This window comes from Melanerpes formicivorus, unplaced genomic scaffold, assembly GCF_026170545.1.
Source record: "Melanerpes formicivorus ecotype bairdi unplaced genomic scaffold, bMelFor1.0.p_v2 SCAF_74, whole genome shotgun sequence".
Taxonomy (NCBI): Eukaryota; Metazoa; Chordata; class Aves; order Piciformes; family Picidae; genus Melanerpes; species Melanerpes formicivorus.
The window spans coordinates 481430-495808 of NW_027142426.1; the positions used below are offsets into that span (position 1 = coordinate 481430).

Here is a 14379-nt window from a genome sequence, read left to right on the forward strand (position 1 = left end):
CTTCTTCCAGGCAAGGAGCACGAGAACAAGGGGACACAGTCTCAAGGTGAGGAGGAAGTTCTTCACCGAGCGAGTCATTCGTCATTGGAACTGGCTGCCCAGGGAGGTGGTTGAGTCATCAACCCTGGAGGCGTTCAAGGGGAGATTGGACGTGGCACTTGGTGCCATGGTCTAGTCATGGGGTCTGTGTTGATAGGTTGGACTTGATGATCCTCGAGGTCCTTTCCAACCTAGGTGATACTGTGATACTGTGAACTTTTCATTGAGATGTGAGTGAACTGACCAATGAGAACAGGAAACATTCAGCAAAAGCATGATGGTCAAAACTGTGTTCAGTAGAAAACACACAAAAATGCTCATTTTGTCAGTATTATTCTGCACCATTAACATCTCTGAGGAGGGAGTGTGAATTGATTATTGATAGTGGAATTTTCTTATTGTAATGAAAATTACGAAATATTTTTAGCTGCTTTTTACCACACGAAAGCCAACCAAAGAAATACAAAACCCACAAACAAACTGAAACCCAAACAAAGCTGCAAAACTCCAAGTATAAAAATTCCACTTTGTAATTGAAGCTATCCCAAAGCAACCACCTTAAGCTTTCTGTATCTGTGCCATTGATTACAAATATAAGCAAAGAATTCACTTCTTCCGTTCGTAAATCTAAGAGCATTCTAATGAAATACTTCCCTGCCCATGGCAAGGGGGTTGGAACTAGATGATCTTTGAGGTCCTTTCCAACCCTAACAATTCTATGATTCTAAAGCATAACTCAGTTATTTCTTCCCAGAAGTCCTAAACTGATAAACAGCCAAATTCAAAATGTTAGGGCCAAAGAATTTTCAATAAACCATGTCTTGTCATTGTTCAGTTTCAGCTCAGAGAACCTGCTCTTGGACCAGCTGTGTCAGGCTAGTGGGTACACACTCTTAGCAACACTGCAGATTGTTTTGTTTGTAGACCTGGGGGACAGTTGGTTTTCTTTCACAGTATGTTCATCTAAGAGAGAGGCTGTGTCAGCTGGTGTCCTCTGGGAGGAAGGCCGTTCTTTCCAGGCGGAGCAAATAGGTGTGTTAAGAGAAAATGGATTTTTAGAGGTGTTGGGTAAGGAAGTTTGCAGCATAGGTTTGGAAGTGTTCAGCTCAGGTAGAGGCTAGAATGAAGTTACTGAAAAACACTGCTTGTGCTAATCTAAAAAGTAACAGCTCTAACTTGTAGAGCAGTAGGTAAACCATTGTGTATAATGCCTTCTTGATTGATTTTCTGTTTTACCTAGATGTTTTGAATTTTTTTGTTTATGAAGCTTAGTTTGGAAGGGGATTTACAAAGTCTTTTGGACAACTTTGAGAGGGAGAGGTCCAGGCCAATTTTTAAAGCTGTGACTTATGGCTTCCAGTAGAGATACAAAATTTATTACCTTGCAAGAGGTGCCTAGACACCAATGGACAATCAAAGGGAATCACAGAGCACTGCAGCTGTGTGTTTCCATTGAGATAGGGTTATAGCCTGTCATTCATTTAATAGTTCTACTTTCTGATGCATCTAGGATGCACTGTAAGGCACTAGTTTAGGACGCAGCCTAATGAAGAGTATCAATCAGAAGCAGAGTATATAATCTAGGGTAAAGGGAGTTTAATGTATTTAAACACTGAGCCCTGGTCTAATTTCAGCTAAATCCTAATCCTTATGGTCCTACACAGTAAACTGTCTAATAGCCACATTGTTTATCTCACATAAGAGTCAGATGGCTATACCAAAAGCTATTTTACTATGAAGGATGCTGAGATCTCCTGTACCTCAACAACGTAAGTTGTGTAGCAGGAGCCTTGACCTATACAGTCAATAATAAAATCTGTAAGAGACTTGTTCAGTGTTTTGCAGAACTGCTGAAAGCAAAGGAATGAAGAAAACTGAGTACAGCTTAGGCCAAATGAGTGTACCAGAGAGTACAGGGTTGAAAGAATGACGGAAAATGCAGAGAGAGGAATTAACGCTCATTTCCTTCATTTCAGCTCCGAAATGCAATGGTGAATCGGAAAACAGGGAAATTCTCCATGGAAGTGAAGAAGACAGTGGACAAAGGGGTACAATGTATAAAATATTATTCCACCTAATTATAAAACAAGGAGGCTGGTTTTTTTACACAATTTTAAAGAATTCCTTAAATATGATTCACTGCAGTATTTTTCTTTCATTTTACTGAATGTAAACTTAGCATGTAATTTTATCAGTGACTAATCACTTGATCTGTTATACATTTCATACAGTAAACTAACTTCTTCCTTCCCTTCTGACTTTCTTGTTCTGAATCTAGAAGCGAGTATTGGTGATGACAAATGACTACTATTATACAGACATCAAGGGTACTCCATTCAGGTAGAGCCGACCATAATAAATGGACATTTCTTCAAACTCATTGGATTTGCATTTGTACAGAGCTTGTGAACTCATTAAAAGCTCATCAGCAAAAACTGACAATGAAATATCCCTGGACAATGATGAAAATAGCAAGGAAAAGGAGCTTATGAGCATTCCTTTCAGCTTTTCCAGGGATGGAAAGTTTGTGCAAGCTCACACAGGCAAATTCTCAGTGTTTGTCATGGCTTACGTTTCATTGAAAAAATATTCAGCTGAGGTTTACATTGAGCAAAAGGCTTTTGCAAGTACTTGGAGAGCTATAAATACTGTAATCCATTTAAGTAACTACATATTGAGCCACATTTTGATATTTTTCCACAACAAAAATATAATGTAAAATGAGACAGTACTTCACTTCCAATTTGAGGTTTGGATATTCTGTTTCTCTGAACTACCTTTAGTGTATTTGTATAAATAAAAAGTGAGTAGGCCAGCCATGTTATTTTGGTGTCCATCTTAGGAGATGAAAAAAAAAAATTAAAAAGAAGAAAAAAAACAAGACAAGACAGGAAGTCACTTTGAAAATGTTCACATTTGAATTAGAATGAATCCATTAATAAAATTATAGTAGCTGTTCATTATGCTCAAAGCCAGGAGGTTGATAGTTGCAATACTCAACTGAAATTTTCTTCAATGGAATCATTTCACAGAACTTGAGCTACATTTCCACACAGAGGGAAAAACCACATGCATTTTTCTGATGTCGAATGCATATGTTCATTCTTGTTAAAATTTGCACATGGATGGTAAAACTCAGTAGTTTGGGGGTTTTTGGTCTACTTTTGTTTTGGTTTGGGGTTTTGTTTGTTTGGTTTTGGTTGTTTTGTTTTGTGTTTCTTTTTGTGGTAGTGGTGGGATTTTTTTGTTTGTTTCTTTGTGGTTTTTTGTCGTATGATTTTTCTTTTTCCTGTGGCACAGTCATTCTTACCCTATTTAGTCAATAGATATGCATGTAGTGCGAGTTCTGATTTCTAGAACAAAAATACAGTGGGAAAACTGTCCTGCCTTTTTCAGCATTGACTGTATATAGATTTAGGTGTAGGAGTATAGCTTCAGGAAGACATCAGGGGCAACATTTATTAAAGTATACACAGTAGTGTCAAAGATGTTTACTGTTCAGCCCGTTTCAAGACTGAGCTCTTAATAGAATATATGCCCTTGGAATTAGTTCCTCTACATGTACTTAAAGTATTAGCCCATGCATTTTCAGACTTACTGATTACTGGTAGGTTCCTAGCCTGATGTAATTCCCTTAAGTGCATGAATGCCAGAAAGTATTCTGTGTATCTGTTTGATAGTTAAAAACATGGGATCCCCCCAGCTGATTCATTTAACTTGCACACTTTAAATGGTAGACTGAAAACCAAACCAAAATTGGGTGTGCAACTATTGAGCATCATGAATCTGAAGTCACTGAAAAAATAAAATAAAATAAAATAAAGATTCACATAAAAATTAGTCCAAGAGGAGTCATGATGCTGTTGTTGTGTACAGAATTCTTTTCCTCTCAGGAGCTCCATTGATTCCCACATTTCCGTAGTTTTTCAACAGCTTAGTCTGATACATAAAAAAGAAAATTGTCTCCTTTATTGCAAGGCCATGGGCATGTTCAAAGCTCAGCTGAAGAAATCTCATGCTGGGTGAACAGCAGTGAGCTTAGAGGGGCTCCTTTATTAGTTTGCCAGAGAATGATGGTTTACTGCACCTCTAAGCACACATAAATACAACTGATTGTTGCAGACACATCAGAACTGAAAGAGCATTGAAGCAGCTAGTTGAACAATAAATATGATCAGTGAGAGTTTGGAAACAAAGTTTTAAAGGTAATCATAGTACACTAGCTGGAAACGTCAGAAATGAAAATAGCTCTGAATGTCTGTTATTGTTTGTCTCACAGATTTCAAGGTCTGCTTTATTTCTCTGCACAGTTTAGGTGTGGCTCTCTCTAGAGGACATGGAAAATATTTCTTCAGAGGGAATGTAACTGTGGAAGAAGGTAAGATACCTTCTCATGTTGCTTATACAGTAGGTTATTGTTGATTTGGTAGACCTAAAGCTTTCTGTGGATTCCATGTGGGAATTAGATTATTTTTTTACCTCATGGGATTCCCACCCCCCCCCCCCCCCCCTTATTTATATTAAGTATAGCCAGACTGTGAATCTTCTTTAGATGGGAATCATCATCTGTCCTCCTCTCTCAGTGTTCCAGAGAATCACTCGGCGTCCAATGTTAACTGTTTCTGGTGTTTTTTGAGTGAAGTAACCAAAAGCACTCTAATGGCATTGGCTCCGTTTGTTCACAGACTCAATGAAATCTTTCAATGCTATAACTACTTTGGGCAATGTTTGCAGGGATTTACATTTTGTATTTTTATGGTAACAATAAAAGTAATCAGGGGAAGAGCTATTCTTTATGGTTTTAATATTTTATAAGTTCACAGTTAAAATTAATAGAGGAGCCCACTGTGAGTGTTCAGAGTTGTTTAACTACAAGGTCAGAAAGAAAGAGTCCTGAAGATGAAGGAAGGGCAGAGGTGTTTTTGAAGAATGAAGAGGGGGTTGAGAGGTCTTAATAACTGCTGAGAAAACAAAATGTTTCAATAGAGGTATGCTTTTTGATTTTATGCTTAAGGTCTCTATTTCCTATTTTGCTTCTTGTTTTGTTAGGGCTGTTTAACAAGATAGTCAATTTCCTTAGGCCTTTGTTCCTCAGGTGTGTTTTAGGACATTAATATGTTCCTGTACACAGAAGTGTTGTAAAAAGAAATGCTTTAAAGTTTGAGTCACTTGCACAGCAAATACATGTCTAGATCGAAAGAGGGCACAGCAGGAGACCTGGAGCTGCTTACTCTCCAAACTGTTCCAAACATACCTCTTACTTATTTTTTTAATTCAGCCATACATCTCAAATAGTCTGTCTGATATTTCCTGCTGGATGCATCACCAGAGATGTTAACACATCCGTAAATAACTGTTGAGTTTTCCAAATCCTACTTTTCCTGATTCTTTGTCACTGACTCCCCAATGTCCTTGCCAAGGACTATAATCATAGTTCTGGTTTTGACTTCCTTACTTTCCTTAGTCACCGTAGCTCTGTCATTGTTTATTGTGCACTCAGAGAGTTTAAACTCAGACCTTGACTTCTGAACCCTGTGTGCTTATTGTCTATTGCTAAGTGTTTAAAAAGTTTTTAAAATTGCCAAAGTACATTTTTATTGTGCTATGTAACTAATTATATAGGTCTGTCTTACAGGCATTTGCATGACCTGTTAGTATAATAAACCTATTCTGAACGATCCTGTAAACTGCTGTTTCTGTTCATGAGCTGTGTGCTTAGGTTTTGAGGCAGTTGAGTGTTTTTTAAATAATTGTTTAAAAAAAAAAGAAAGAGAGAACTCTTGTGACATGAGAAGTATGTATTTTAGCATGAAGAACTTTACAAACCAAATAGGAAGAGAAACTAAGATCAGGAATCTTTTACCTTTTTGCATTTGTTTTGCTCAAGTTTTCTTCTAAACTTGAAATATATCAGATGTAATTTGTATGAATTAAACATATTAGGGCAAAAAAAAGTTTTTCCTATCTTTTCAGTTTTAGATTTGATTTATCTGGGTTTTGCCAGTGTGTTCGACCCTGAAGTGTATTTGAACATAGTTTACGGTGATTTATTACACTGTGGTAATAATGCACTTTCCAAGAAGTAAGGGTTTATGTTATGGAGTGTATGTAAATAACCATCTGTTACCCAGACTGCTCCCTAAGTAACCCATTATTATTCCTGTTACAGGTTTACATGATTTAGAACACCCTGATGTGTCTTTAGCAGATGAATGGTAAGCCTTAAACAAAGCATGAAATTGGTGTCTGTTACCCTGCTTGGTTTCATATTGTTTGTATTTGCTGAGCCAAACACTTTATGTTCAAAGACAAAGAGAGATCATGCATATACATATTAATATTTTAATATTTTGACAACATGTTCACAGGTCCTATTGCAACACAGACTTACATCCTGAACATCGTCAAATGACTCAATTAGAAGCAATTAAACGCTACCTCACAGGAAAAGAGCCGCTGCTCCAATGCAAGTATTTTGTTAAACATGCATGTAGTAGGCTTTACCCCACCTAAAAACTGTTCTGCTGAACCTTCTATGAAATACTAAACTTAGTTTTAACAGTGGTAAATTGAGATTGGATTGTTTGTCTGGTATTACCTTGGAATTTAGTTGAGACCCCATCCCTGGAGATTGCTGAGGGAGCTGGGGTTGCTTAGCCTGGGGAAGAGGAGGCTCAGGGGAGACCTTATTGCTGTCTACAACTACCTGAAGGGAGGTTGTAGCCAGGAAGGGGTTGGTCTCTTCTCCCAGGCAGCCAGCACCAGAACAAGAGGACACAGTCTCAAGCTGCACCAGGGGAAGTTTAGGCTGAAGGTGAGGAGAAAGTTCTTCCCAGAAAGAGAGATTGGCCATTGGAATGTGCTGCCCAGGGCAGTGGTGGAGTCACCATCCCTGGAGGTGTTCAAAAAAGGATTGGATGTGGCACTTGAAGCCATGGTTTAATTGTCCTGAGGTGTTAGGTAATAGGTTGGACTTGATGATCTCTGAGGTCTTTTCCAACCTGGTTGATTCTATTCTAATTTCATTTGGTTTTGAGGTTTTCCCAGTCTATCAGTAAAGATATCAATGATACAAATTTCTGGCTTTTTATGGTAAACAATGTGCCTGAATCAAACATTCAAATTTCAATTTGGATGGTGTAGCTACGCTACACAATATTATCACTCTGTCTGGTGTTTCAAGTTAAACAGAATTGGTCTGAATCACACCTTGGATCACATCTCTAAAGAATATGCCAGGTATTTCGTTAATATTTTAGGGAGTATGCAGTTAGCATTTCTGAACTGCAAAGCACAATAAAAAAATTCAGATGGGTAAGTTAATATTTGTCTATTTGAAGAAACACAGAGCTTTTGTAACGATTAGCAAACCTGTTTTAACCTTATGCCATGCAAGTGTAAGCATTAGATAACATGTGCGTGAATGTTACATGAAATAGAGAACAATTTTTGGAGAGTTTTAATCTATAATTGTTCTTATTGCAATGAAATTATCTCAAAAGATTCACTGTGGTAAAATAGCACATAATTACATGGTAAATGCTTAATAGTCCAAAAATTGGAATGCATGGCACAGGTAAAATATGCTACAGTGTGAAAAAATTGTATTGTTTCATCATCTGAAAAAAACCAAACCCACAACTCTTCTGTATGCACATATGTTTGCTGATTTTAATCTATTTTAACAGGTGATAAAGAATTGATCCAGGAAGTTCTGTTTGACGCAGTTGTGAGTGCACCAATTGAAGCTTATTGGACGAGTCTAGCATTAAATAAATCAGAGTAAGCAAATTTTATGCCAGTTGTTACGGGTCAGTCATGGATGAATTTTTAATAGCTATGTTGGTAAATTGGTGGAATCCCTAATGAATCCTGATATGCATAAAAACTTTATGATAACCATTTGATCCTATATACTGCTAATTTTGAGTTCAGTGTTTAGTGCTTATGTTGCAGAGTACATCACAATGATTAGCTGTAAGGTTATACAATTTTCACAGTATAACTAATAAAATTGTATGGTATCTACAGCTTACAATTGTAAGTACTTACAATTTGGAGTGCTTGTGAAATTTAGTGCAAAATGTACCAGAATTGTTGATGGAATTGGCAGCTTTTCTCAGAACAAAAATATATAGAAACCCTTGAAGGTGTTCAGAAGGAGACTTGACAGGGTGCTTGGTGCCATGGGTTAGCTGTTTGGGTGGGTTGGATTGGTTGATGGGTTGGACACGATGATCTTGAAGGTCTCTTCCAACCTGGTTTGGTTTATTCTAATTCTATTCGAATTCTATTCTAAACCAAATAATTTCTTGAATTCTTTTTTTGTTTGCTTGCTTTGTTAGTTTTGCTTGTTTTCCAGAACTAACTGGGATCATGTTCCTTGTTTCAGATAATTAGGAGATTAGGTGGTCCTTTTTAGAGTGTATTTGTTTTGCTTTATCTTATGATGTACTAAGGTGTTAATAACACACATGATTTTTGTAAGCATATATATAAAAAATATGTATATATGTATATATTAAAGAAATCAGGTGTTAGGATTAGCAATTTGCATGAAATACCGTGGTTGAGGGGCAGTTCTGGAGAAGATCCTGATTATATTTTGCTAAATTTGAATGATGTTGTTTTAAAAGCTGAATAAAAATAAAAAAATATATATATTGCTCTAAAGCAGATACTCATACTGAATAAGTAAAATCAATGTGATAAATCTGATTCAGCACACTAAGAATTATCCAATCCCTTCTAAGAAGATAAAGAAATTGTTTCATATTAATATACTCTAGACTTTGATGAATTATATAGAGACATAAGGTTTCTTGGAATCCTCCTACTCAATGGTAGTAAGCACGGGGAAGACAGCTGTAGGGAGCTGCTAGCAGGATACTTTTGATTCCCTTTCATATGCTGACTTAAAATAATGAGACAGGTCATTAGTGGAAGAATGAAGTGTGAGACAGTGAGACTCTGGTCCCTGTTTTTGCGGTAATATGACTAAAGTCCTTGTAGCCATACAAGAACTAGTTTTAAAGTAGCTACCTGATAACAGTGCAGTCACAGAGTTCAGCCTCAGCTATCTGCCAAACCTTTTTTTCTATGGACTTGAGGCTAAAGCCTATTGTGATAGCACCAGCATTTGACTCTGAGATAGCTATTTCTGATCTAGCTTAGTTTTTGCTTGCTTGAGCAACAGTCATATCTATGACTTAAAGCAAAGATGTACCACAGATGTGTTGAATGGACTGGGAGTAAGATCTGGAATTCCTACTCATCTTGAATCACTGGGTGCCAGTGGTTATTAAATAGTTGGCTTCCACCAACTCCTCCCCATAAATCTTACCAATTTTACTGTATTTGACTTTTTAGTGACTCTTGGTCTAAATAGTATTTCTACATTGTTATATTTCCCAAAGTCCACATGACTATAACTTTAAAAGCAGTATTTTAAAAAATAAGCAAGCTGCACTTAATCTTTCTCAAAAATGTGTGCACTTGTACTTGCTGTGACCAGTAATATAACTTTGGCTTTTTACTGTCTGGAAACATTATCTTTGATTGTGTTCTGCTCTATTTCAGAAACTCTGACAAGGGAGTGGAAGTTGCCTTCCTTGGAACACGGACTGGACTATCACGTATCAACCTGTTTGTGGGTCCAGAACAGCTTACTAATCAGTAAGTAACAAAGCTGTGCTTGGCAGTCATATGAGAGAATTAAAAAAATGCTTATGTTTAGGAAGCCCATCTGTCTCTTCCAGTTTAGTGCTGTCACACTAAAATACATAGAATAAATTAGAAGGATTTTCTAGGATACTGAGATTCTTTCAGCAACTGGAACATTTGAAGCAATAAGCTGTTTTATACCCAACCCCCCCACTCCATTTGAGTGTCTCACATCTTTATTCTTTAGATCAGAATTATGAAAATGATACATCTGCAGATGATGTTTTGTTTTTTTTTTAACTGTCCCATCTGAAAAAACTCCTATCTTTGCAGGCTTTTTCAGGGATTTTGCATCATTGTTGTGGAAAATATCTTTGGTCTTAAAATAAAGGCGGGTGCAGAAGTATACCAGGGTGAAAGAGTGATCAGGAGATCTCATCACTCAAGCATTTCCTATTTTGACTGGAGGTGATGTTATTTGGTGGTGGTACAGGCTTCTTACAATGGAGATCTAGAAAATGAAGTCCTGTAATTACTTACTTTTTTCAGGTAGCAGTTTGGTAGTGTTGGGCAAATCTGTATGCATTATGCACGTGAAAGAAAATCTGCACTTGATGTTTATGATAAATTAAGTTTATTGAATATAAAATTATATGTGCTTATCTGACCACAAAATATTGCTCTGGGGTGAGTAGGCTGAGAGGTGAGATCAATAACACTGCAATTTCTTGCTGCCAGGCAGCAAACCAGAACAAAAGCATAAAGACCATACTTGCTCTTTTCTCTGACAGACTTCTCTCTCTCAGCATTCCCAGAGATTATTGAAGAATGAAGTATGTAGTTGCTCACTGCCACCCCTTACATATTATTTGGGAAGTAGGCTGTTAAATTGCTTTTTTTCATTACTTAACAGTGAGTGCCAGTGACAACAAACCACCAAATCTCCTGTGCCTTTTCCATTTTTTATAGTTCACAGTTCTTGCATTGTGCTGAGAGAAAACTTTTCAGGCAGCATTTCTATTTGTACACATCAGTACAAATGTTCTACTGAGAAACACTTTTTTTGATAGTATATTTTTCCCATCCTTCACAATAGTAGTGATGGCAAGTGTGTCACAAATAATTATTAAGTGTTAAAGTTAACCCTTTCGTTAAACAAATCATATTAGAAAAAATGTCCAAAACTGTTTTCTTTCCAATTTTGATTTTTCATCTTTCAAAACTGGAAACCATTGTAAGGCATGCGACAAAAAATGTCTATTCCTTCTCTCTTCTTTCTAAAGAGATTTCCTGACAGCTGAAGATAAGGAGAACATTTTTAATGCTGACCATTTTCCACTGTGGTACAGAAGAGCTGCTGAGCAGATACCTGGGAGCTTTGTCTATTCAATCCCATTTAGTACAGGTATATGATTTTGTCATTCTCTAAAGAGTGAGCCATAGATGATGCTCAAAGGATTTCCAGTACGGCAGTACCAAGTGATCTATGTAGCTAGTCTGAATTGTTAATCTCAAATATGCATTCTAAACTGCAGCTACTTTTTCAGTCCTTTGACCAGGTGCCTCTTTTACAGGGCTTCAGGTGAAACCCCAAGATGCAGTGTAACAATTTTCATTTACTATTTCCTGAACTTAACAGCTTTGTATTTTAAGCAAGAGAAGCCCAAAAGAGCAAGAGTCCACATTCATGTGAAGCCCTACCCATTCTCACTTTTGTTGTCACTTTTAGCAAAGAGATCAAAACCTGACTGCTCATTTTGGTGTTTTAACCTCTGTGTTGGGGAATTTTGAAATGGCAGTGCCTCTGTGTTCTGTGTGCATGTAGAACATGATATTGTCTGTCTTATTTTCTGAGCACTAAATCCAACAGGATTGTTACTTCAGACTGAGGGGGAAAAAGCTCAGTTTCCTCATTTTGCTATATGTTATTTCATTATTTTTTTTTTCTTAATGCACCCTCCAGAAACTGCAAACAAAAGCAATGTAGTGACAGCCAGTACTGCTATTCAACTTTTGGATGACAGAAAATCTCCAGTTGTTGCAGGTAAAGTTGTTGCAGTTTATTTGTTCTGTTGGGGGGCGGGGGAGGGGGGGAAGGGGAGTGTTGTTTATTTGGTTTAAAGCAGTTTATTAATTCCTTATTTTCTCTTTCTGGGCTAGCTTTAATTTAATTTAGAAATATCATCTTTTAAGAACAGAGGACGAGGGAAAGATATGGTTACTCCTATAAGATACAACTGTATGACTTCGTGCAGAGAATGTTTAATGACTCCTCTCCTTAAGAACTTGATCTTTATTAACTGACTATCCAAGCTCATGAGCTATAGAGTTTGACTTAGTGGAAATAATCATTATCAGTAAAGCACTTTTGGTAGACACAATTCTATATCATCATAAATCAGAATACGTTGTCTTAAGGAAAAGGACATATAAAAAAGGACTATCTGATGTGTAAAGGTTCTACTAATCTCCAGGTTTGAAAATCCTGTCCTATAACAAATGATACAAAATGGTCTTTTTTTGTTTTGTTTTCTAGATTATCAGAGAGGTGATTTGAAAGCTCTACAGTCTATCAGACAAGAGTATAATAGCACCTAAAAGCTAAAAGATTGTTTTACAATTATAGATTAGAGACAAAATATCTAGATTTAAAAAGGAGAGTAATTAGATTTAAATCACTAGACATTCCTCACTCAAGTTCAGATACTTTTCTGAACAGTTTTATCTCATTCCCAATGACTACCAACTTTGAAGGAGAAGTTTGTTTAGAGAAGTCTTACGGTTTATTATGCTAGAAACCAAACTCATCTCATTTTTTTCCCTCATATTTAGAACATGATTTAAAATGCAATAAGATACAGGGAACACAATCATGAAACAATAAGAATGTGCCAGATAGTTGGGAAATTTCTAATCTGTTTCTTCAAATTCAGAATATCTCCACTGATAATAACTGATACTGTGTTGTCAGTGAGAAAACACCCTTCTGACACCAGTTAGCACAAGTACATTATTCACAATGTACTGAACTCTCCTATGACATAACAGGAAATCCTGATTTTGACTTCATATTCCTGTTAAAGCATAAAATAGCATTTGTAAACTTATGTCAATGCAGATGTCTGCAAATAGCTGGAAATGTAGTTAAGAGTTTTTACTGTATGATGAAATAGTTTGATGTGCTATTTAGGGAATGCTCCATCATTTGGAGTTAGCAAAAGGCTAAAAGGCTTATTATGCAGTTTACCACACAACATCTGTAAATTTTGTATGATTAATAGATATCTTAAATATTATTCTTTCCTTACTAGTGTTTGTAATTTAGTGTTGACTTTGAGGAGGTGTTGCACATAGCCATCTCTAATACTGTCTGAACAAGCTTTGGTTGGGTTTTTTTGTTGGGGGTTTCGTTGGTTGCTTGGTTTGTTTTGTGTTGGTTGGCTGGATTTTTTGGTAGCAATTGCAAAACACATAGGCATATGTTTCTTCAGTTCCCTAATAATTATGTTTAATACTGAACATTCAGAATTGGGTCCTATACTTTTTGGCTAAGGTAAACACAGAGTCTTCAAAGCTTTTTAATACCAAGAAATGTGAAAGATTTCCATGCTATCTGTAAATGTATAATGGCATGAAAAATGTGAGCAGTGTATTTACATTCTGAAGCACATCAGTGGTATGTTTGTTGTTGTTTGTTTTTGTTTGTTTTTTATTTTCCAGTATGAAGCATTTTTAAGAATTGTTTCTGAATAATATTTTCCCTTTCCTTTTACACATTTGTGTGCTTTCATTTTTCTCTGGGAGGGAGGAGAAGAGGTCTCCTTGGATCTGTACAAACCATTTTTCTTGAAAGCATCACTCAGCCACTTACAGCCATCTAGAGACGAACAAGTATATGCATTATTCTTATCCTCTTTAGGTTGGAAATCATAAATATGAGTTGTCAGTCCTACTTTTTCCATCAGAAAAATTTCAACAAAGTATCCAGCATGTAGTTAAATTTTTAAGTTTCGTTATAAGGTTGACAATATTCTATTTTAAGCAAAATGGATTTGAAGGCAGAAACTGGAGCGGAGTAAATGGGAAAAGTTTGAAGGTTTTATTAGCCAGATGTGGGAGACTAAAGTAGGATTATGGGTAACATTTTCAAATACCTATGCTGAAGTTCAAATTTGGCCAAAATGTCTCATTTTAATATGTGTCAATTAAATATTCCTCATCCCTCTTTGGTCTGAGTGCATTAGAGAAAGCAGCAGGATGGGATACACATTTTGTGTAAAATCATGCAGTTCCTTAGAGGGATTTGACAGAAAATAAAACTGTGCCAGTATGTTGTTTGTTGCTGATCTCTACAAAAGTTTCAAACTGGCAGAGAGAGACTAGAACATTATTATAAAATGGAAACCTGAGTTAGAACTGCACACAAGAGGCAAAAAAAGGAACAAGTCCAATTCTTACTACATAATCTGAGTCTCTTATATTTTCTTTGTAGAATTTTTTTTATTAATTCTATTTTTTTGTAGAAAAAGATCAGTTATAATAGACTTCAGATGCCATGAGGCTTATTGCAAGTAGGGAAGACTTAACTAAAATCAATGAGTCTCCAGATTGTCACTACAGGGAACTTGAGTATTACTGCTGCTGTTTGACAGTCTGTACCTACTAATACCAGTTAAG

The 14379-nt window shown here is 36.4% G+C and overlaps 1 protein-coding gene across 5 annotated transcripts in view; it reads left to right on the forward strand.

Annotated features, from left to right (window-relative positions):
- Positions 1 to 14379, forward strand: part of CACNA2D3 (calcium voltage-gated channel auxiliary subunit alpha2delta 3) — a 432799-nt gene that overhangs the window by 335647 nt on the left and 82773 nt on the right. For all 5 annotated transcript variants that reach the window (XR_010990518.1, XM_068163805.1, XM_068163807.1 and 2 more), the window contains 9 exons: positions 2016 to 2087; positions 2318 to 2379; positions 4350 to 4417; positions 6209 to 6254; positions 6408 to 6505; positions 7728 to 7821; positions 9619 to 9714; positions 10986 to 11107; positions 11666 to 11746. Coding sequence is in view for 4 of the 5 variants with exons in the window: in XM_068163805.1 (XP_068019906.1) it covers positions 2016 to 2087; positions 2318 to 2379; positions 4350 to 4417; positions 6209 to 6254; positions 6408 to 6505; positions 7728 to 7821; positions 9619 to 9714; positions 10986 to 11107; positions 11666 to 11746 (739 nt within the window). In the remaining variant the exon portion in view is untranslated. The remainder of the gene's footprint in view (positions 1 to 2015; positions 2088 to 2317; positions 2380 to 4349; positions 4418 to 6208; positions 6255 to 6407; positions 6506 to 7727; positions 7822 to 9618; positions 9715 to 10985; positions 11108 to 11665; positions 11747 to 14379) is intronic.